At 46.4% G+C, this 23,485-nt stretch overlaps 1 protein-coding gene across 4 annotated transcripts in view; it reads right to left on the bottom strand.

The window, feature by feature from the left end:
* The window catches only part of TSPAN4 (tetraspanin 4), an 878,022-nt gene that overhangs the window by 552,547 nt on the left and 301,990 nt on the right, over positions 1 to 23,485 (bottom strand). For 2 of the 4 annotated variants that reach the window (XM_059722559.1, XM_059722558.1), the window contains one exon: positions 7,303 to 7,382. The exons of 1 other annotated variant lie outside the window; for it this stretch is intronic. In XM_059722559.1, the coding sequence (XP_059578542.1) occupies positions 7,303 to 7,327 (25 nt within the window). In that variant the 5' untranslated portion in view covers positions 7,328 to 7,382. Of the gene's footprint in view, positions 1 to 7,302; positions 7,383 to 23,485 lie in introns of those variants that run through there. One more of the 4 variants, XM_059722562.1, reaches the window with a different exon arrangement.

Below are 23,485 nucleotides of genomic sequence, written 5' to 3'. Positions count from 1 at the left end.
CTTTGTCTGATGAATTAAAGAACTCTTTGGGCGCTTGTCCACGTTATACCTCTCCTGTTACTACGTTACACTTTTCCTGTGTTCACATGACAAAAATCACCATTAAGCTAGCTAAATAGCATCTGTGTATCCACACTGTCAGCTGGTTTTATCATTTTAGACTTTTTTTTATCGTGGTAATTTAAAACACCAACATGTTTTATTTTTAGCTCTTGAATTTCTTCCACAAGGGTTTTTTTTATCATTTTAATTTTTCAACGTGGATCTGACTTACGCCAGAAAACGTGATTTTCTCTGCTTTCCAACTATTACACCACCAGGTGCCACCTGGGTTCACTCGGTAATCCATGGAAACCATTGAATCTCTATTGCAATACTTCAACAAAACTCCAGGTGCTAATCTTACACATTTTTCCTGGTGATTTAGTTCAAGGTTCAGATGAATGAAAAATACAACTTTTTTGGATTCCAAAAAAAATTGTTCCCTGTGTTCGCATGCACTTTGTGGCAAAGATCAAATTGTTATGGATCAGGCAGTTTAAGACTCAGGTTAATTAAAATTACTTTTTGTTGGACTGGGTTTTTGGTTTGACAGGGCTGGCGGGGCAGGTCAGGAGTGAGGGGGACCAGCAGAGCTGGGAGGGTAGGGGTAACCCAGGTGGTAAATGTAACCCAGGTGGTACTCACATGAGGTACCCCCTCTCCAGTTGAAGGGATTTAACAGGTGTTATTGCACTATGGGAGGGGTAGCCGCTTATGGGGGAGCAACTCTCTTCCTATCCCCTATAGAGTAGAGCTGAGACCAACTGCAACTTAACCATATATGGGTTTAATAGGGAAAGATCAGGGTAGAATATAACACATACACGGGGGGCAAGGGGACACAGGCACCTGGGGGAGGGGGGACCAGGGAAGCAGGGGAGTCAAAGGGATTTTAGGTGAACATACACATATAACAGAGACAAATCAACAACAGATTTTGAGGCACAGGGTTCACAAAATATAAGATGCAGGGTTTCCCAAAATATGAGGTGCAGATCCCACAAAATTTGAGGCACAGGCACCCGGTGGGGTGGGGTAAAAGAGGTGAGGGGAACCCACCTCCCCGCTGGGGATTCCCTTTTGCAGGTAACTCAACCCTCTGGTGACCTGGCTGGAAATCAAACCCAGATCTCCCACGTAGCTCAGTTCCAAGAAAACCAGAAAACTAGAAAAACCACAGAGACATGGCATGGGGTGGCCCAAGAAAGATTTTGATCTTTAATCTCAGCCCAAAAAAAATTCTTATTTGAGCTCGTATACTTAGTACAGTAGGCATGGGGGGACTGACATTTGGCAGCCTGGCACACACAATCTACACTTTGGGCTGGGCAAGACTCTGGCCAGAGATGTCCAGGAGAGTCCCCCAGTGCCACAGAGGTATCCCATGGGGTGGGCCCAAGAAGGATTTCTAGCCATACTCCCAGCTCCAAATCCAGTTCCTTATTTGGGTCCATATGCTTAGCACTGTGGCTGGGGTGCTGTCAGTTAGCAGCCTGGCACAGCCAAGCTGTGTTTTGGGCCGGGAATGTCCAGGAGAGTCCCCTGGTGGCACACAGGCATGGTGTCAGATGGCCCAGAAAGGGTTTCAATCTGTAATCTCAGCCCAAAAGCCAGTTCCTAATTCGAGCCCATAAACTTAGTACAGTGCCCATGCGGGAGCTGTCAGCTGGCAGCCTAGCATGCACAAACCACACTTTGGGCCAGGCAGGACTGTGGCCAGGGTTCTTTGGGACAGTCCCGTAGTGGCATGGACAGGAAGTTGGGGGTGCACCCTGCCCTGGCTGGCCACCAAACCATTGCCAAGCCTAGTCTTTCTCCGGTCTTTCTTGCCTGCCCTCCCACCCCCCTTTTGACAGCACCTATTTTAAAGCCCCAAAATGGGGTTCTTTTCAAGCTAGGCACTCTTGCTCCCTCACAGACTTTGGAGATTAATGGAATTGCCAACATTGCTAGGTGACAGGGAAGCTGCCCATGCCAGCACTGCCCCCGCACCCTTTAGCACCTTGCAACCCATTGGGCTTTCCAATGAGGGTGCACACCAGGGGTTTCACACCTCATCTATCAGCCTTGCTGGGGTGCTGGTTTTAGGGTGGCCTCACTGGTCACCCAGGCAATTCCCTCATTGCCAGGACAGCTCCCCCTGACACTGACCACAGTAGCAGACTATGGTACTGTTTCATCTCTCCGGACACAACCGTGTTGACCCAGGACTAACTCAGGTATGTCTGGAGTGTAAGGGCCATGTCTAACTGTGTATGGTGAAGGCTCTGATGAAATGTTATATGTGGCCATTGCACCTAGCTCTGGAGTGTATCTCAGCCCTCCCCATACACTGTTATATGTGGCCATTATACCCCAGAGCTAGGGCCACCCCATGCCTTGCCTCTGGCACTGGGGACTCTCCTGGACACCCCTGATCTTGTGGGCTGGCCCAGGAAGAATTTCCAGCTGTCATCCCAGCCCAAAAACCAGTTCCTTATTCAAGCCCATATACTTAGTATAGTGTGCATGGGGGGGCTGTGAGTTGGCAGCCTGGTATGAACAAACAGCACATTGGGCCAGGCAAGACTCTAGTCAGAGATGTCTGGGAGAGTCTCCCAGTGTTAGAGAGTCATGGTGTAGGGGGGCCTAAGAAGGATTTCCGTCTCTAATCCCAGCCCAAAAGAAATTCCTTATTTGAGCCTATATACTTATTACAGTGTGCATGGGGCTGTCAATCAGGCTACGCTTTGGGCCATGCAAGACTCTGGGCAGAGGTGTCCAGGAGAGTCCCCAAAACAGTGGATGGTGAGAGCAGGTCACTCACTGCAAGCAGGGAGTCCCCAACAGCCCCAGGCCCGGGCAGAGGGGGGACTGGCAGGGAATTTTGCAAGTGAAATGTTCCTGGGACCTCAGAAATGTGGGGGGTGGCTGACTGATGAACAGAGCAAATAAAGTCACAGCTAAGCATGCTTTTGCCAGTTCTGGGAGAAAACTCTAACCTGTAGCATTGGGTCTATGTGGTAGAGGTCGGGTAGCTCTGAGTAATTAATCATGGAATAGGCCTTTGGCATACCAGAGAGTAATGCTGGAATGGGGATCTGTCTCTGTGGACTGCTTGCTAGGGCATGGCTTCCTCTATTCCTAATGGGGCAAGCGACAAGAAAACAATAATATTGGTGGCTCTAGAAGAGTCACATCACAGAAATCTGCTTCTAGCAGAGGAAATTATATGGTTTACTGAACTGGGCTGGTGTCTGTTCAAGCTCCTGAAAAGCCAGGTTCTGAGGTCTGCCTCAAGGCACAGACTGGTGAGGAGAGAGCTGTAACCTGACCTGCAGTGAAAAGCCTCAGGTCTTCTGTGAGGTTGTGGCGATGCAAATTACCATAGACAAAGGCAGCAGCAGGATCTCAGGTTACAGGTGGTCAAAGGAGGTCACCACTCCAGGATTTGGCCAGAGTCACTCAATTGGTTTTACAGATCCTGTTGAGGAATCTTAAGGTAATGGTCTGAGGGGGGATTGGAAATGGTCCTCTCCAGTCCTACAGGAGGCACAATATACAACAAGCACACAGAAAACATGATCATGCTTTACAGCCAAGCCACTGCCCCCTAGCTCTGCCCGTGCCCCTCACCCCCTTCACTACTCTCAGGGTGGCCCTAGCTCTGGGGTGTAACAGCTGCATATAATAGTATATGGGGAGGGCTGAGATACACCCCAGCGCTGGGTAGAGCAACCACATATAACAGTTTAGCACAGCCTGCACCATACACTGTTATATGTGGCCATTACAACCCAGAGCTGGGTGCATTGCAGGACTCAAGCCTCTCCAAGAGCGTGCAACTCTCTTCTCCCTACAGTGGCATATGATTTCCCCCCCACCCCCCACTGCCACTGGCCCTGGTCACCCTCAACTTTTTATCCTGCTCCTTCCCAGAGTTGTACGGACCCCAAACCCTCTTCCCCTGCCCCCCACCCCCCTGGCCAGCCTTGGGTATGTGCGATGCTTGTGTACACTTGGGGAGCGCTGTGGGGCTTTGCATGGAGAGACTGCATGCCCCAGACCCCCGAGCACCCCATGCAACTTGCACCAAGGAAAAGCATGCAACTTGCAACTTGCACCCAGGAAAAGCAAGGGCCACCAAGCTAGGGCAGGAGGTGATGCTTGGGTAGCCCAAAGGGTACCCTGCACCCAGAGCCTGGTGGAAACATTGTGCAGCCCTAAGGGTACCCCCCCACACCTTGAATATGTGCATTGCTTATGTACCCTGAAGGGCTTTGCACAGAAAGATTTCATGCCCCAGACCCCTGAGTACCCTGTGCAACTTGCACGTAGGAAAAGCGAGTGGCAGAAATGCTGTGGCAGGGCATTTCTTGTCCTAAAGTGCCATTTGGCAGTAAAGTAGTACTGAAAGGGCAGGAGTGTAAAATTGTTCTGATGTGTCCCCTAGTGCATTTTACTAGTTATAGCATAATAAGCCCTTACATGGTCGATCACTTCCATGTTATTTATTTAACCATCATACACTAAGAAAGGAAAATTAAACCAGGAAGATTTTTAGTGGGTAAATTCCAATTATGTGGACAAGCACCTATTAAGATCAGGTATGTTTAGCCTGTGTATTTACCAGTTATGACCAGTGATGTGTTAAACTTTGACATGCTACATACGTTGAGATCCTTTAGTTTATCACTATGCAGCAAGTTTTCTAGATCACAAATCACACTTGAAGCTCACCAACACCTTTGAATATGTCCCTATCAAGGCACTGGCACCATATCACTACAGCTCTGCACAGGGAACTCATGTTCAGCTGGTTCTTTACAATGACCTCTATGTCATTTTCAGCCTTCCAGAACACAATCTCCCATTCAGTAAGCATGGTTTATGTTTGTTGTTCCTAAATGAATGTCCTTAGGAGTCACCCAATTAAACCATGCATGGTTGAATTCTGACTAGTTTACCAAGTGAACCAAATCATTTCTTCTCAGTGACTTAGATCATTCCTTCTCATTTCTGTCCTCATTGTCATTTCCATTCCACTGCAAATTTTCTCAGCAATCCCTTCAAGAGCATTGGTAAAATCTATCCTTAACCTGGAGCCTATTGTCTGGTCAGCATATCCTTTGAGAACATTTAAGGAAGAGCAGAGTATGAAACATTTATTTTAATACAGAAAGGAGGAAGACTAATATTATTCTCTCTCTACAGGTCACGTTGCTCAGATCTTTCTAGTTGAGAGTTTCACCAACTACTTTCTAGTATTATTCATTTAGAACACTGATGAATATTTTTACCTACAGCAGTGGAGTTTAGGCTTTTCACACTCAACATGCTGCTTGTTAGACTCAAGGTCCTCTTTATAAAGTGCCAGCTCTTAGCTTTCACTCATTTTTTGACTACAGAAAAATAATAGCGCAATTCTTCTGTTGCAAAGACCTCAAAAAGACCACAGCAAGTTAAGATGGCCTTGATGCCATGGATTCCTATTGGAAATCTGTAAGTTTATCTTGCAAATCGTGTAGATGTTTGCACACCTTTCAGTGCTAATATTGTGTGGCATCCCCCTACACCCTTAGGAGGATCTTACAACACCCTGGTTGAGACTCATTGACCTAGAGAATACTGGAGAGGACTAAATGTAAACTTCATTGTCTAACCTCTTGCTCCATAAGATTACTCTACATACAAACAGCCACCATAGTTGCCTATCACAACAAGATCAACAGGAGGCTTATAGCAACTCTGCTGGATACCAACAACATCTCACTTTTAATTTGTTTACCCTTCCACAACTACAGTGTTGCTCCCTTTGACTTCTGCTACCTTTCTAATCACATGACTGTTTGGATTTGATTAGATTTTTCTCTATTTAATATATGTTATTTCATTCATGTTTAATCTATAAGATTAAAGAAGGAAAAGAAGGAAAACAATGAGGTGGATAGGGTACGATGTATAAATCATAAAGACCCTCAGAAAGGATAATACTCATGCATCTATTTCTAGGCAGCATTAATTGTAAGTTTTTCATTGCAATGGAATATTAAGAAGCATCATTTTTCAAAGGCTTAGGCTGCTGGGCAGAAGAGTTGCATGGATATTTAAAATGGTAGTCATGCCACTAAATCCCTAGTTTTGTTTTTCCTTTGGTGTGTGTTTTCTCAGCACTAATGGAGTCCACATTTTCGAGTTTGGATGGGATAAATTAGGCAGACTGTATGTGTTCTTCTACTAACAAGCAACAACACGTGTCCCCTGAGTAAATACTCTACATTGAGAATGGGGAAGAGATGTTCCCTGTTACCTGCCTGTGTGGTCTTCTGAGTTCCCACCTGCCACCATACCCACTATTTTGACTCTTTAGTTCTTCCTTTTTCTTAACCAAGCGCTGGGATTTTCTGGTTGGTTAACATCACCTCTGAGTGAGGTGTACATGATCTCTCTTCCAGCCCAAGAAATAAGATGGGGGCTTGATGGGAGATTTTTTTTCTGTGCAAACTTTTCAGCCAAAGCTCGCACTTCCTTTCATATTTAACTGCAGACACCTCCTGACTTTTGCATGTATAAAAGTACCACTTGCCCCCAGAATCCTCTTTTCCCCTAAAACAACATTATCTGTAATAGATTGTCTGCTAGGGCTAATGTTAAACCTCTGCCAGAACTGCTGAGGAGGTGAAGGAATAGAATCTTAGGTTCCCACTGGATCCCTCCCCACAAAGAGCAGGAACTCCTACTTTCCACCACAGAGTAGAACTGCAGCTTGCACGATTTTGCCATTCTGTCTAGAAACAATACTACATTTTGAGGGCAGAAGGGGAATTTTGGGGGTGGGGTATTTGTATATCTACTGAGGTCCAGAATATTGCTGTATTTTAAGCACTCCAACATTCGGACCCTGTTGCAGCTGTCATCACTTTTCATGACAATTCCATGCCACCCCTTTTGTGACCCATCTTTTAATCATAGTTGAGTGCTGTGAGGTGCCACTCAGCCAGCCCTCACTTGCTCAAAGCATTGACCACACTGCCTTCTTTGTACTAACAAGCACTATCCAGCTCAGGCAGAGAGCATCCAGGACAGAAAATCAATGCTCGGCCCCTCTAGAATAGCAGTGGACGGTGACACTAACTTACTAGCCTGACCCATGATATGAATTTTAATGGCTTTATGGGGATTGAAGTTTCCCTCTTTAGAAAACTTCATTTTTGTTGCAGTCCAGACACAGGTACCCACATAGAATGCAGTCTAGACCTGTAAATTATACACAAACAGTACCTGACACAGGGATCCAAGCTGGCATGAACTGACGAGATTCGCAAGGATGAGGTTGCCTGAAAGCTGGTCTGACAGACACTCTGCAAAAGAGAAGCAAGGTGAAATTTGAAAAACAGGAAAGCTACCCAACCTCTAACGATTCCATGTTGGAAAGGAAGGACTGGGACTGCAGTCCAGTGCCCCAGTGGGCAACTCCCACTGACTTCATTGGATCAAGCTCCTCTAGATAAACAACCTTGAAAAAGGTTTTCACAAAAGTTCCTCTATGAGACAAAAGCACTCATTTGGCCAGTTCATCATAACACTCCTGCCTGTACCAAGTTGCACTGAAGTCAATGGAAGACTGTAACTGGATGCAAGACTCAGGGACAGAAGCACAGCTGTGGGTGGTTAAAAGCAATAGCCTGCATGCTCAGCAAGGGTCCAGCTGACAGTAGTCAGTGTCTGGCCTGGAGGAAGTTAAAAGTTCCCAGGGAGCTGAGCTGTTGAGGAGAGAGGGAAGAGGGCAGTGTGCAGGAAATAAGCCACAGTGTCCTTTCTCTAGGTCTGAGGAAGGATCATAGCTGTGAGTTAACACTTTGTTGATTGTATGTTTGTTTAGGAACTTGCTTTGTTATGGAAGCTGTTTTCCTTGGGAGGACAAGTTTGCCCCAGGAAAAATAAAGAACTGAGTGATAACCTTCCACATGTGGTGGAGAATGTGGGCAGTCTAAAACCCAGTGTCTGCCATGGAGACCTGGACCCTGTTAAAACAGCTAGAGGAGCTGCATGGCTGCAGCAACAGTAGCAGCTATTTCAGCAGCTCCAAACCAAGCAGCAGGAGTTCCATAGAGAGCAGCAACAACTACAGCAGTTTCAGTGACAACAGCAGGAGTTCCTGAAACAGCAACTGTATGTAAGATGGACCCCTTCCCACATGGGTGAGTCACCAGCTTCCCAGAGTTTAGACAGAGAAGCCTTCACAGAGATGGGACTGACAGATGTTCTGGAGGCTTTTCTTGCCATGTCTGAATGGGTGTCAGAGGTATCAGTGATCATGGGGCACATGGGCTGTGAGGGTGGCCCTCCTGTTCACTGGGGAGGCCCAGGCCACTTCCTGGGCCATGGGAGCCGACTAGTACCAGCTCAGTACTATAGGTCCTTCAAAGCAGCCATACTGGACAAGCTGAGATTTATGGGGGGAGGCTTATCATCATTGCCAGTTCCATATGGAGATTTGGAACGTGAATGTGTGGCACCAGGTTAAGGCCCAGAGGCTAAAAGACATATGTACTTGGTGGCTAAATCTGGACTCCTGGTCAGCTGAAGAGGTGAAACTAGTTGCATTGGAATAATTCAGCACCCTCCTCCCAATAAAAGCCCAGAGGTCAGTGTACTGCCTGGGTGGCTAGCCTGGAAGAATCCACATACACAGTAGAAGACTTCCTGAAGGCAAAATTAGACTGCCAGGAACCCCAGGGAAGCTGGCAGCCTACAGGCCCGAGGAAGCCAGGGCTCCAGGGTAAATCAGCCAGTGGTCTAGGGAGGTCTTGGATAGAGGTATTACCTTAGTCTTCCCATAGGCCTCAGGCAGGAGGAGAGCTGTTGATCTAAGACATCTGCACAGCCCAGGTGGAGAAAGGGGGGTGCAGATGACATGTTTCCAACATGGGGAGAAAGGGCACAGATATTGGGAATGCCCACAGATGGACTGTGAATATTCCCATGCATTGGTCTCAAAGGCAAGACAGGAGAACCCAGACCAGAGAGGATATGTGGTCCCTGTAAAGATAAGGGATATCCAAGTGGTGGGACTCAGACTCAGACTTGGGCTCCAGTAAAGTATTTGTATATGAGCAGTTGGTGAGTCCAGCAAACATCCCAGTAGGTGAATACATCACAGCATACATCACATGTATTCGTGGGAACACCCAATCCTACCCCATAGCCAACAAGAGCCTGACCATCAGGGGACAGGAGGGGCACATACCAGCAGCAATGGCCTGCATTTAGCCTACCCCATGGTGGTGGCACGAGACTGGGGCTCAACGGCCAAGTTAATCCAACTGGCCCAGAGAATGGATAAGCCTCTAGGGGACCCCAGTCTTGCAGAGCCGGAACTAGAGGAGCTATTTCCCTGCTCACACCAAGATTTTTTGGACCACAACCCTGATCACATCAATATCAGCAGCAAATCAGGTGAGAGGCCCTCACCAGCCAGAAGAAATGCTCCAGAAAAGTGGTCAGGGTGCAGTGTGATCTTAAACCTCCTTCAAAGGAAGTAAAGGATCAGGAAACCTCTGGCACTCACCAGGAGAGCAGATTAGATCAGTGAGAAGGCTAAAAGATCATCTGGGATCAAAGAGAGGATCTGGTATATGCCCCTCTGGATGGCCAGTTGGGATGGGCCAATGGGGCTATAATAGATGCCCATTTAGCAGCTCAAGACCCCCATTTTGATCTACATGGGGTCCTCCTGATGAAGGTGACCAAAGACAACCTTGAGATCCCAACTGTTGGCCCTGAAACAATACCACCACCAGGTGTTGAAACTAGCACATGACACATCGGGGGAGCCATTTAGGGGTGGAAAAGACCCAAGATAGAATACTAGTGAGGTTTTTTGGCCTGGGATATATCTGAAAGTTAAATAATATTGTGTGCCCTGCCTGAGTGCCAGCTAGTTGGGATGCAGCTCAGCCATATGGCCCCACTGGTGCCCTTCCCTGTGGTTAGCATACCATTTGAGCAGGCTGGGGTGGACTTGCTGGGACTAGAGCCCAGTGCAAGAGGACAAAGGTTTATACTGATCCTGGTAGACTATGCTACCTGCTACCCTGAAGTTGCTACAATCTGCTCAGCATCAGCACAAACGGTGGCCACAGAGCTGCTACAGATTTTCTCCCAGGTGGGCATCCCTAGAGAGGTTTTAATGGACCAGAGTACGACTTTCATGTCTTGGTTGCTACAGGAGGTCTGGGACTTACTGAAAGTTCATTCTGTAGGGACTTCAGTGTACCATCCCCAAATTAATGGACTGGTCAAACCATTTAAACCAGGGGTGGGCAAAATGGTGGTTCTGGCTGGTGGATGGACAGCATTTCCCAGGAGCCCCTGCCTGCGCTGCTGTGGCTGCTTACCATGAAGACCTCAGCAGTGGCAGCACTGTGATAGTGTGGGGCCAAGCTTTCCATAGAGACTAGCCTCAGCAGCACTGGCAGGACACATCACTGGGCAGAGAACTGCTCCAGAGTCAGGGCTAGGATCCTGCAGTTGTGACAGCATGGTCTGGAGTCGGGGCACACATGCAATCCGCTGCCTGCATGCGAGCAGCAGATCACAGCTCTGTCATGGCTCCAGACCATGCTGTCACTGCCACAAAATCCCAGTCCTGAAGCAGTTCCCCGCCCAGCCACATGCCTTCCCAGTACTGCTGGGGCCAGTCTACATGGAATGCCTGGCCCAGCGCTATCACAGCGCTGCCAGGGTCTGCATGGAAACTAGGTGCAACAATGTGGGCAGAGACTGCTGGGAAATGGAACCTGTGGGGGCCCAAACCGGCCCATGGACCAGATTTTGCATGCCCCTGATTTAATCAAACACTGAAGGGGATGCTGAGGAAGTCTGCCTCTGAGGAACTTCAAAACTGGAACCAACTGCTATCCTACCTACTGTTCAGCCTATGAGAGAACCACAACCCTGGGCCTCCACAGGCTTTTTTCCTTTCGAGTTACTATACAGGAGGCAACCCTGGGGTGTGTTATACCTCCTTCAAGAGTCCTGGTAGGACCAGGGGATAACAACCCAAAACATAGTTTAGTATGTACTGAAGCTGAGGGAAAGGTTAGACCTAGTGGGGGCCCTCAAAAGGAAAAATTGAGGTAGCCCAACAGGAGCAAGAGCAACAATATAACAAAAATGCTCGACTCCAGGTCTATCAGCCAGGAGACTTGGTCCTACTGTTGCTCCTAAGTTACTGGCAAAGTGGCAGTGTCATTTTGAGATCCTGTGGACAGCTGGCCAGATGAATTATGAAGTCCACTTAGTGGTAAAATGTCAGGCTCACAAATTATCTGTGAGGCCCGTCTGGTTTCTACACATTCACTGGGAGTTGACTAGGGAAGTACAGATCACCTCCAAAATCCAATAACTGGCTTCATGCTGGGGGAGAATTTGACCCCAACTCAATGGCCTGAGATCTAAAACCTCTTGGAAGACTTTAAAGAAGTGTTACAAGAAGTGATTAAAATATTAGACTTGCAGGTAATTGAGGAATCAGCCAGTGAGTGGAGTAGCCCAACTGTGTTGGTGCCAAAGCCTGACCAGTCTGTCTGAGTTTTGCAGGGACTTTTGCAAAATCAACACAGCTTCAAAATGTGATACATAACTATGCTCAGAATAGATTAGTGGTGGAGAGAATCGGGAATGCCAGGTATTTAATCATCCAGGACTTGACCAAAGCATATTGGTAGATTCCTTTGGACCCAGTGTCCCAGAAAATCACAGCCTTCACAACATCCTAGGGACTACATCACTTCAGGACCTTACTTTTTTGTCTCTTAATGGTTTACACAGTGCCCCAGCAACTTTCCAACATTAAATGGATAAAGTCTGCTGTCTGTACCAGGTATATGCTACTACCTATCTAGACAATGTGGTAATATTTACCAACACATGGGCAGACCACCTGCTGCAGAAAAAGGAGACATTGCAATCAGTACAAGTAGAGGGTCTCAGAGCTAACCTGGCTAAATGACAACAGGGTTACACAGAAACAAAATATCTGGGATATGTCCTAGGCACTGGAAAAATCAGGTCACTAGTAGACAAAGTCATAGTGGTTGGAGACTTCCTTCTATGGGGAACAGAGACATCCGTTTGTTGGCCTGACCTGTTGCCTTGAAAGTTCTGCTGCTTGCCCAGAGCCCAGATCTGAGATGTCATGGACTCATCTGGCTCTCTGACTACTACCCCATGCTGCTCATCCATGTGGACACCAATGATATTGCCAAGGAAGACCCTGAGCAGATCAAAAGTGACTACAGGGCTCTGGGTGCAAGGGGGCGGGGGCTCAGGTGGTGTTCTCCTTGATCCTTCCAGTCAAGGGGAAGGGCACAGGCAGGAGGAGAAGCATCCTGAAGATCAATGTGCAGGCTTCTTCGACCACAGGATGTTGTTCCAAGAAGGACTGCTAGGATGGGATATACCTGACAAAGAGAGGGAACAGCATCTTCACAGACAGGCATGCTAACCTGGTAAGGAGGGCTTTAAGCTAGGTTTGCTGGGGGATAGAGACCAAAGCCCTGAGGTAAGAGGGGAAGTGAGTGACCTGGAGGAAATGCAAACATGAGGTGGCAACAGAGGAAGCCTTCTCATTCTTTCCTGACAAAGTGGGGCAATTAGCTAGTTACTTCAGGTGTCTGTACATGAATGCCTGGAGCCTGGGAAGCAAGCAGAAAGAATTGGAAGTCCTTGCAAAGTCCCAGAATATGACATGATTGGAATAACAGTGACTTGGTGGGATAGCTTGCATAACTGGAATAATGTCATGGATGGCGATAAACTGTTCAGGAAGGACAGGTGGAGGAGAAAAGAAAGGGGAATTGCTCTTTAGGTAAAAGAGCTATATGACTGGAGAAAAGCCTGTTGAAAGTCTTTGGGTTAGGGTCAGAGGGGAAAGCACCAAGGGTGACATCATGGTGGGTGTCCGCTAAAGACCACCAGAACAAGATGAAGATTTCTTCAAACAGCTAGCAAATGTTTCCTGACCACAGGACCTGGTTCTCATGAGAGACTTCAATCACTCTGACATCTGCTGGTAGAGCAATGCACAGGAAATCCAGGAAGTTTTTGGAAACTGTTAAGGACAACTTCCTGGTGCAAGTGTTGGAGAACCAACTAGAGGCCATGCTCTTCTTGACCCACTGCTCACAAACAGGGAAGAATTGGTGGGGAATATAGTAGTGGATGGCAACTTGGGCACCAGTGACCATGAGATGACTGAGTTCAGGATTCTGAGAAAAAGAAAGAAGAAGAACAAGCAGAGTATGGATCCTGGACTTCAGAAAAGCAGACTCTGACTCTCTCAGGGAACTAGTGGACTCCAAGATGAACATGAGCCGGCAGTGTGACGAAGCCATCAAAAAAGCCAATGGCACTTTATCGTGCATCAGCAGATGCATGACAAATAGGTCCAAGGAGGTGATACTTCCCCTCTATAGGGCGCTGGTCAGACTGCAGTTGGAGTACTGCGTGCAATTCTGGGCGCCACACTTCAAGAAGGATGCGGATAACCTGGAGAGGGTCCAGAGAAGGGCAACTCGTATGGTCAAGGGCCTGCAGACCAAGCCCTACGAGGAGAGACTAGAGAAACTGGACCTTTTCAGCCTCTGCAAGAGAAGGTTGAAAGGCGACCTTGTGGCTGCCTTTAAGTTCATCACGGGGGCACAGAAGGGAACTGGTGAGTTTTTATTCACCAAGGCGCCCCCGGGGGTTACAAGAAACAATGGCCACAAGCTAGCAGAGAGAAGATTTAGACTGGACATTAGGAAGAACTTCTTCACAGTTCGAGTGGCCAAGGTCTGGAACGGGCTCCCAAGGGAGGTGGTGCTCTCCCCTACCCTGGGGGTCTTCAAGAGGAGGTTAGATGAGCATCTAGCTGGGGTCATCTAGACCCAGCACTCTTTCCTGCTTATGCAGGGGGTCGGACTCAATGACCTATTGAGGTCCCTTCCGACCCTAACATCTATGAATCTATGAATCTATGATGGGCAGGTTCCCCTGGGAGGCCAGTCTGAAAGGGAAAGGAGTCCAGGAGAGATGGCTGTACTTTAAGTAAACCTTACTGAGGCCGCAGGAACAAACCATCCCAATGTACAGGAAGACTATCAAGTACAGCAGAAGACCAGCTTGGCTTAGCAGGGAATTCTTCAGTAAGCTAAAACACAGAAAGAGTTTACAAGAAGTGGAAACTTGAACAAACAACTAGGGAGGAGTATATGAGTACTGCTCGAGCCTACAAGGATGAAATCAAGTAGGCCAAAGTGCACCTGGAGTTGCAACTAACAAGGGACGTGAAGGGTAACAAGAAGGGTTTCTACACGCATGACAGCAACAAGAGGAGGATCAGGGAAAATGTGGGTCCTTTATTAAATGGGGGAGGCAACCTAGTGACAGAGGATGCAGAAAAGACTAAAGTACTCAATGCCTTTTTCACCTTAGTCTTCACAGACAAGGTTTGCTCCCAGACTACTGAGCCTGACAGCACAGTTTGGAGAGGAGGTGAGCAGCCAACAGTAGCAAAAGAACAGGTTAGGGACTATTTAGAAAAGCTGGACGTTAACAAGTCCATGGGGCTGGATGCAATCAACCCAAAGATGCCGATGTGACTGCAGAGCCGCTGGCCATCCTCTTTGAAAACTCATGGCAATTGGAAGAGGTTGCAGATGACTGGAAAAGGCAAATATAGCGCCCATCTTCAAGAAAGGGAAGAAGGAGGATCCAGGAAACTACAGACTGGTCAGCCTCACCTCAGTTCCTGAAAAAATCATGCAGTGGTCTTCAAGGAATCCATTTCTAAGCATCTGGAGGAGAAGAAGGTGATTAGGAACAGTCAGCATGGATTCACCAAGGACAAGTCCTGCCTGACCAACCCCCACAACATATAGTATTCCACAACATTCTCACAAGCAAGATAAGACACTACAGGTTGGATGAATGGTCCATAAGGTGGATAGAACACTGACTGGATCATCAGGGTTAGAGGGCAGTAGTCAATGGCACGATGTCTAGTTGTCAGCCAGTGTAAAGTGGAGTACTCCAGGCTCGAACCTGGGGCTGGTTTTGTTCAATATCTTCATCAAGGACCTAGAAGATTGGATGGCATTCACACTCAGCAAGTTTGCAGATGACACCAAGCTGGGGGGAGTAGTAGATACACTGCAAGATAGGGCTAGGATTTAGAGATACTTCAACAGATTGGAGGATTGAACTAAAAGGAATCTTATGAGGTTCAACCAGGACAAGTGCAAAGTTCTGCACTTGGGATGGAACAATCCCATGCACCAATACAGGCTGGGGATGGATTGACTAAGCAACAGCTCTGCAGAAAAGAACCTAGGGGTTACAGTAGACAATAAGCTGAATGTGAGCCAACAGTACGCCCTTGTTACCACAAAGGCTAATGGCATACTGGGCTGCACTAGTAGGAGCACTGTCAGCAGATGGAGGGAAGTGATTCCTCCCCTCTATTCAGCAGTGATGAATCCACATCTGGGGTACTGTGTCCAGATTTGGGCCCTTCAAAGGGCCCAAGGATTTAGACAAATTGGAGAGAGTCCAGCAGAAGCCAACAAAAATGGTTGGGGGGCTGGGAACCATGACTTATGAGGAAAGGCTGAGGAAACCAGGCTTTTTTAGTCTGGAGAAGATAAGACTGAGGGGGCATTTAATAGCAGCCTTCAGCTACCTGAAGGGTGGTTCCAAAGAGGATGGAGCTAAACTGTTCTCAGTGGTGACAGACAACAGAAGAAGAAGCAATGGTCTTAAGTTTCAGCAAAGGAAGTTTAGGTTAGATATTAGGAAAAATTATCTCACTAGAAGGGTAGTAAGTAAAGCAGTGAAACAGGCTACCCAGAGAACCTTTGGATTCTCCATTCTTGCAAGTTTTAAAGACCCAGCCAAACAAAGCCTTGGCTGGGATGATCTAGTTGGGGATGGTCTTGCTTAGAGCAGGGGGTTGGACTAGATGACCTCCTGAGGTCCCTTCCAACCCTAATTTTCTATAGTTCTATGAAAGTGAAGGCTTTGGTGGAATCACCAGTGCCCACAACCAAAAGACAGGTGAAATCATTTCTGTGCTTAGCAAGCTATTATCAGCAGTTTATTACTCATAGTTTCATAGTAGCTAGGGTCAGGAGGGACCTGAACAGATAAACAGATCATCTAGCCTGACCCCCTGCCGCAGGCAGGAATGAATGCTGGTTTCATAAGACCCCAGACAGGTGATCATCCAACCTCCTCTTGAATTTGCCCAACGTAGGGGCGAGGACCACTTCCCTGGGAAGCTGGTTCCAGATTTTGGCCACCCTAACTGTAAAATATTGCCTCCTGATCTCTAACCTAAACCTATTCTCCATCAGCTTATTACTATTGTTCCTTGTCACCCCAGGTGGTGCTGGGAAGAAAAGGACTCTGCCTATTTGCTGTTGATCTCCCCTGATGAGCTTGTAGGCAGCCACCAGGTCCCCCCTCAGACTCCTCTTCCTGAGGCTGAACAGGTTCAGGTCCTTCAGTCTCTTGTCGTAGGGCCTGTCCTGCTGCCCTCTCACCAGGCAGGTAGCCCTCCTCTGAACCCTCTCCAGGCTGGCCACATCCCTTTTGAAGTGCAGTGCCCAGTACTGGACGCAGTACTCCAACTGCAGCCTGACCAAAGTCGCATAGAGGGGGAGTATCACCTCTCTGGACCAGCTTGAGATGCACCTTTGGATGCATGACAAGGTATGGCTGGCCTTGCTGGCTGCGGTCTGGCATTGGCGGCTCATGTTCATCTTGGAGTCAATAATGACTCCAAGATCCCTTTCTGCCTCTGTGCTTTCAAGAAGGGAACTCCCCAGCCTGTATGTATGCTATGGATTCAAGTGTGTCCACCTCGCCCCACATCTTAGTGTCATCAGCAAACTTGGACAATGTGCTTTCCACCCCCTCGTCCAAGTCGCTGATGAAGACGTTAAACAGTGCGGGCCCCAGGACCGAGCCCTGGGGTACCCCACAGCTCACATTTCACCAGGTTGAGTACAACCCATCCAGCACTACTCTCTGGGTGCGCCCCATCAGCCAATTTTTTACCCATCCAACTGTGCAGGCAGTAATGCCGCAGTCGCTTAATTTATTGATGAGGATGGGGTGAGAGACAGTGTCAAAGGCCTTCTTAAAGTCTAGAAAGACTACGTCCACAGCAACACCATCATCCCAGGATTTAGTTACTTGGTCATAAAAGGCAATCAGGTTGGTCTGGCAGGACCTGCCTTTGATGAACCCATGCTGATTGCCCCTGAGCATAATGATTCTCTCCAAGATCTTCCCGAGCATCAAGGTGAGGCTTACAGGCCTATAGTTACTTGGGTCCTCCTTCCTCCCCTTCTTGAAAATTGCAACCACATTAGCCAGTTTCCAATCCCCCGACACCTGGCCAGATGATCACAAATGCTCATACAGCCAGGCCAAGGGCTCCACGATGACCTCTGCCAGCTCCCTCAACACCCTTGGGTGGAGGGCATCTGGACCTGCAGATTTAAAAATGTCTAGCCCTTCCAGAAGATCCCTAACTACATCTGCGCTGACTGAAGGCTTGATAGAGCTATCCCCAAGATTGTCCCTACTTCTGGTAGGTGGGATATCCCGGTCCCTGTTCAAGAAAACAGAGGCAAAGAAACTGTTAAAAATATCAGCTTTCTTGTCTGGCATGAATTTCTACTCAATTCACTGCCATCACTGCCCCACTAATGGACCTGCTGTGGAAGGGAATGCTGCAAATGGTCCAGTGGGCACCCAGGTGAGGCAGCATTTGGGACAGTAAAACAACTACTTTGTAGTAAACTGATCCTACGTAGCCCAGACTTAACAAAAGAATTCATGTTGCAAACCGATGCCTCAGAGTAAGGCTCAGAGGAGGTTCTCTCCCAAGAGTTTGAGGATGTGGAACACCCCATCCTTTATCTCATATGAAGTTCCTTCTCTGGAAACAGAAAAATGCAGTCATTGAAAAGGAGTGCCTAGCAATTCTGTGGGAAGTTGAGGCCCTCCACTCCTATCTCCCAGGGGCCTGGTTTTGTTTGGTTACTGATCATACCCCACTGCCATGGCTCAATACCATGAGAAAGACTAACCCCCAGTTGACAATGTGGTAGCTGTCTCTGCAAACCTCTGATTTTATGATAGTGCACCGGGTCTGGATCTGCTCGCACAAGTGTGAACTACTTCTCTGGAGAGGGATGGGGATTGAAGAAAGGAAAGAAGAGTATGTCCCCAACTCCATGCTTAGAAGGGGGGGATGTGTAACTGGGTGCAAGGTTCAGGGACAGGAGCACAGCTTTGGTTGGTTAAAAGTGATAGCCGGTATGCGCAGCAGGGAGCCAGTTGACAGTAGCCAATGTCTGGCCCAGAGGAAGTTAAAAGCTCCCAGGAAGTAGAGCTTCAGGGAGAGAGAGAAGAGGGTGGTGTGCAGGAGATAAGCTGCAATGTCCTCTCTCCTCTCTGAGTTAACCCTTTGTTGATTGTATGGTTGTTTGTTTCAGTACTTGCTTTGTTGTGGGTGTTGTTTTCCTTGGGACGACAAGTTTGGCCCAGGAAAAATAAAGAACCAACCCGCTACAGACTTTTACTCTTCTAATGGCTTTCAATAGGGCTGAACTCCTTGGCCCTGCTCGTGCTTTTGAAAATATCACCCTACATGCTCAAAAGGAAAGCAGACATTCACACGCTGCCCTGAAGTGGGCAGCTGCTCTGCGTAAGCTTAATCATACTTTACATAGGTTAGATAGACTATAGGTAAAATCTAAACTGTTATCAGATTTATTTGTATTAAACCATCAATCTGAATAAAGGCTTTGGTCCTCCAAAAAGAAGCAGTCAATACTGCCACGGACAACAAACTGCCAACCCAGAACATTCAAGCGTTGTGAGTAGGGTCCCCAAAAGATAAGAGATTTTTTTCAAAAATAATAATTGTTGTATTCTGTTATTTGTTTTCTGATTTTGAGCCCTTTGGGGGTCTTTTGCAGCTTCTTCCCACAATCATACATGCTGTAAACTTTCTTTTTATTTAAAGAAAGCTGATATACTCAGAAACAAAAGATGCAGGATTCCAGGTGTGAGGGCTCTTAAAAGATACAAATGTCAGATTTTCAGAGAACCACAGGCATTGGTAATGCTGAGAAGGTACTGTGCAGAAGGGAAGCATAACTGTATGAAGTGTATGGGGGGTTAAGAGGAGAACAAACTGCAAACTTCACAAAGTCAAAGTAACTGCAGGAGGGCGGGAGGTGAAAAATATTCCTTGAAGCAGCTAGGATAAAAATGAGCAAAATGCGTGGGTGTAGTTCAATAAATAAAAGGTGTTTTATGCACTAGTGATGAATTGTTCTACCCACGGAATAGAGACGTTTCAGGCAATATTGTGTTTCAATCCCTCTTCTGATGAAGGGAAAAAAAAATCACACACCTCAAGGTTTGTGGTGCTTTGTATTAGTAGACACTTTTTATTATTATTTCTGCAGATAAATATGTATGCCTTACACTCTCTCTCAAACATATCTGTGTGTACAACCAAACCCTTCTCCCCTGCACATACCACTCCCCTTGCTATGAGTGGTGCATACCATCTCTCTTTTTTCTTTGTACACACAACACAAAGAATATCACAAAAATACAAAAGCAAATAAGCAAACCATTTTTAAATAAGATGTCAAGTTTAAAGGCCATCTAAAAACCTCAGTCATATACTTTACCTCTCATCTTCTAATTGCCCAGGTACATAAATATATTCATACTTAAACACACAATTGTTATTATTTTGGGGTTTTTATGATATATAGGCACACGTTATATTCATATGTACATATACTTTACAAAGACTGATAGCTAGACAGCCTGACTGTTACAATTATCAGTCTGTCTAGCTATCAGTATGTGTTTCTAGCTAGACAGACAGACAGACATTACACCCACACATGCTCAGTTGTTGGTAGAATATAGGGAAAAATATCAATGATATTTCACATACTGGACAACATTTGGTGTTGCTTGTTGATGATATCTCTTGAAAAGACTTCAGAAAGCCTGGGATCAATCTTCCACAGACCTGTTAGCTGCAAGACTTAATATGAACAGGACCTAGTGACCCTACCATCCTCTCACTAGACAAGATGATGTGGTCACAAGAACCACACAAGAATAAATCAGGGATTTATCAATGGCTGAGCCTAAGCAATAGCAATCCTTGACTTCCTTAAACCTTACTCCCCTATTTATGGAGGAAGCATAGCACTTAGAAATGAAAGTTTCTCATAGAAAAACATTAAAGGATAGTGGCATGAAAGGCTGAGAAATTAGTGCAAACATACTGCTTGACACCATGGTTATTGTACAGAGGAAGATTAGAGCACTCAGGGTGATAGAAGCCATCAATAATGAACTATTAAGAATTCAGGCTAATCCTCAAAAAAAAAAAAAAGAAGCTTTAACCTAACAGCCTCTCTGTAACAAGGGAGACCATGAGATTTAACTCTTTTAGGAACCCTGAAGGCCTCAGATGTTCCTTGTTTTCAGTTCAAAGTCACATGGAAGTGTGAACTTAAAATATCTCTCTTAACTGAGGAGGACTCCAACACTGGAGATCTTTTGTTCAAAACAGATGAGCTCCACAGAAGAAAGAAAACCACTTAGAATGACAACCATCTCTTACTTTTAGGGAAAAGGCCAGTATGTTACAATTACTGTATTTATTACATAAATTAATAGGTTTGTAGTAGGTTGGTAGTATTATTGGAGCTGCAATGGTCCAGGGAATATGCAAAAAATGAGGTTTTCTTGGTAATACCTTTTATTGGACAACCTTATAGCTGGGAGAAATAGACATGGGTCCCTGCTACATGTTCATTTACTGGCATGATGGGATCTGATCCCCAATCCCAACAAATGCACCTTCTGCCATACCACACTTTCCTGGCAGGAAGCATGATTTTGGGACTGGGACTCGGATCCCGATAGCACCATTACTGCTTGGCAATCCAAGTGGGGCCCATGTCTGTTTCATCCAGGGTTGTTAGGGCAGACAATCAGCTAACTGTTAAAACCACCCATTGGGCAGCTCTGATTGGGTTGCCCAGCACAGGGGACCAGAGGCTCCTGGCAGGAGGAAGCCTTCAGCTTCCTCTGCCAAGGACTTTAAGCCTTGTGCCAGACAGCTCTGGGCATGTTGCAGCCTGGCCACAATTGCCTAATGCAGGGTTTAAAATCTGCAGCAGAGGAAGTCAAAGGCTTCCCCCCCATGCCAGAACTGCCCGGCATGAAGTCTATGGTCCCCAGCAGGGGAAGACCTTTGCTTTCCCATTTCCCTGCCCAGCCTGCTGCTGGGCTAGAAATTCGGACCAACAATAAAATTGATTGTAGTCTAAGCATCAGGACTGCATGGGAGCTGCTCGAGGCTCCACTGCAGTCCCAGGGCTGGGGGAGCTGTCAACCAAGCTCCTTTGTGCAGACAGCATCCAGCTGCATAGTGGGGACTCTGCCAGCATTCAATTTAAGGCACAATGGAATCCAGCCAGAAAAATTATTACACATTTGGTGAATAATTTTGTGGCTGCTTGTACATTTTGTAGTGCCATTAATTGCCTGAACATATGGTCAGGTTACAATTTAAGACACAACTAACAGGTTAAGCATGTCTTAAGTATAATATCTGCCTGGGGCCAGGCTTTCAGGCACAAAGTCCTTTCTCTCAAGTCTGGGAAAGAAACAGATTAGCTCAGGCTGCATCTGCTTATTTCCCAGACTTGAGAAAGAGCATTTTCTGCCCAAAAGCTTGTCTAATTATACAGCTGGTCCAATAAAAGATACTATCAAACATATCTTAATTAAATTAGGCAGACAGATGGATAAAATATGGACATTCTCCTTATTTAATACATTCTCAATGAGAGAGAAAGTCCATTGGATAGTCAAAACAATTTAAGTACAGTGCAATATTAAAAGGTCCTATAATCTTTGAGAGGAAAGAGTGAACCACTGACGATCTAGGCAGTCTTTGCCTACCTTTGGATATTTCAGCTAATAATAAAGCATGACAGTATTGGGCTCAAAGGCTGTGGGGGCCAAGCCAAGAAGCCAGGTCTGTTTGCAACAAGATTCTCTTCAGCAAACAGAGACGGGTTCAACAACAGTACAAGTGGAGCCTTTAGGTCAGAGGACCAGGGAAGGGCATCCAAATGTTGACCATCAGCAACTCTGGGCTGAGGTTTTGATAAACTAGGAATATAAAAGGAAGCCAATGGGGCTTGGTGTAGGGAAGAAAGGGAGCCATGCAATTAGCCCATAAGGCAGGGATCACCAGCAATTTGGGAAGCCCTGGGGCAGCCTACCAAGGGTCAAATTCACCCCTATGCAAAGAGCCAAATCAAAGCCACCTACGCAAGTCTCAAGACCCACTTAAGTTCTCAGAATAGGTCTTCATAGTATAAGCTTTGTGCTGCACTTTTGCAAAATCTGCCCTTGGTTTGATAAAGGAATAAAGCAGAGACTTTTCAAAACACAGGAGGGGATGCCTGATAAAAGGGAGAGAAACAAAGTAGAACCACCATAATAAAGTGTAAAAACTGTCTATCCAGGTGTAAGCCCCACTCCAGAGTAGACTGATAAATAGTCTGGCACTTGGGAAATGTAAACACTTGAGTTCTGCCCAGCTTTGAAGTCGGTGGGAGCTGCTTAGGTTCAGCACCTTTGACGATCACAGTGTTCATTTTCAAACTTGTATTACAGATATTCTCAATCCAAACTGAGGCCCAGTTCCTGCAATTAATTGCCTACCTTAGCATTTGAGGGTGGGCCCAGATGAAACCAAAGAAATGACACCAGTCAGTAAAGGTAAACTTAAATGTAAGTGCCTGTATGATCAGGTTAAGTTGCGTGGTGTTTATTACAGGCTTGCTTATCTTGAAATGTGAGTACTAGGTGACTTGACAAATGGATTGAAAGGTATAATTTTATACATCTTGAAAAAGTGCCCCTTGATAGGCATTTTAAGCCTACGTTTAGGCACTTTAATGAATCAGAGTCCACGGGGTATATAGTAAAATTTTAACAATACTGAAACCAAAATAAAGAACAGACCACTTCAGATCTACAACTAAGCAAACACTTATTCTGAAAATGTGTCTCCCACAAAGGAAGAACTCACAGCACCCTGGAACCATTCCAACAGATGAAAAAAGATCAATTCCTATATACTGTATAGGGATTATTCATAAGCCATAGAAAACAGATACAACAAACACTGCTATTCCTACTGAAGGTAGCAAAAAGTGATAGCTGCAGCCTCTGGATTTATTTTCATGGTAGTCCACTTAAGACCACAGCAACCTAATGTGGTTTGAACAGAGTCAAGGCTTCCATGCATCTCAAAGAACAGGGCGTATTCTATAGAAACACA

This window comes from Alligator mississippiensis, chromosome 2 (assembly GCF_030867095.1).
Source record: "Alligator mississippiensis isolate rAllMis1 chromosome 2, rAllMis1, whole genome shotgun sequence".
Taxonomy (NCBI): domain Eukaryota; kingdom Metazoa; phylum Chordata; order Crocodylia; family Alligatoridae; genus Alligator; species Alligator mississippiensis.
The sequence above is the reverse complement of the archived record's forward strand: the minus strand, read 5'-3'. Positions and strand labels throughout refer to the sequence as shown.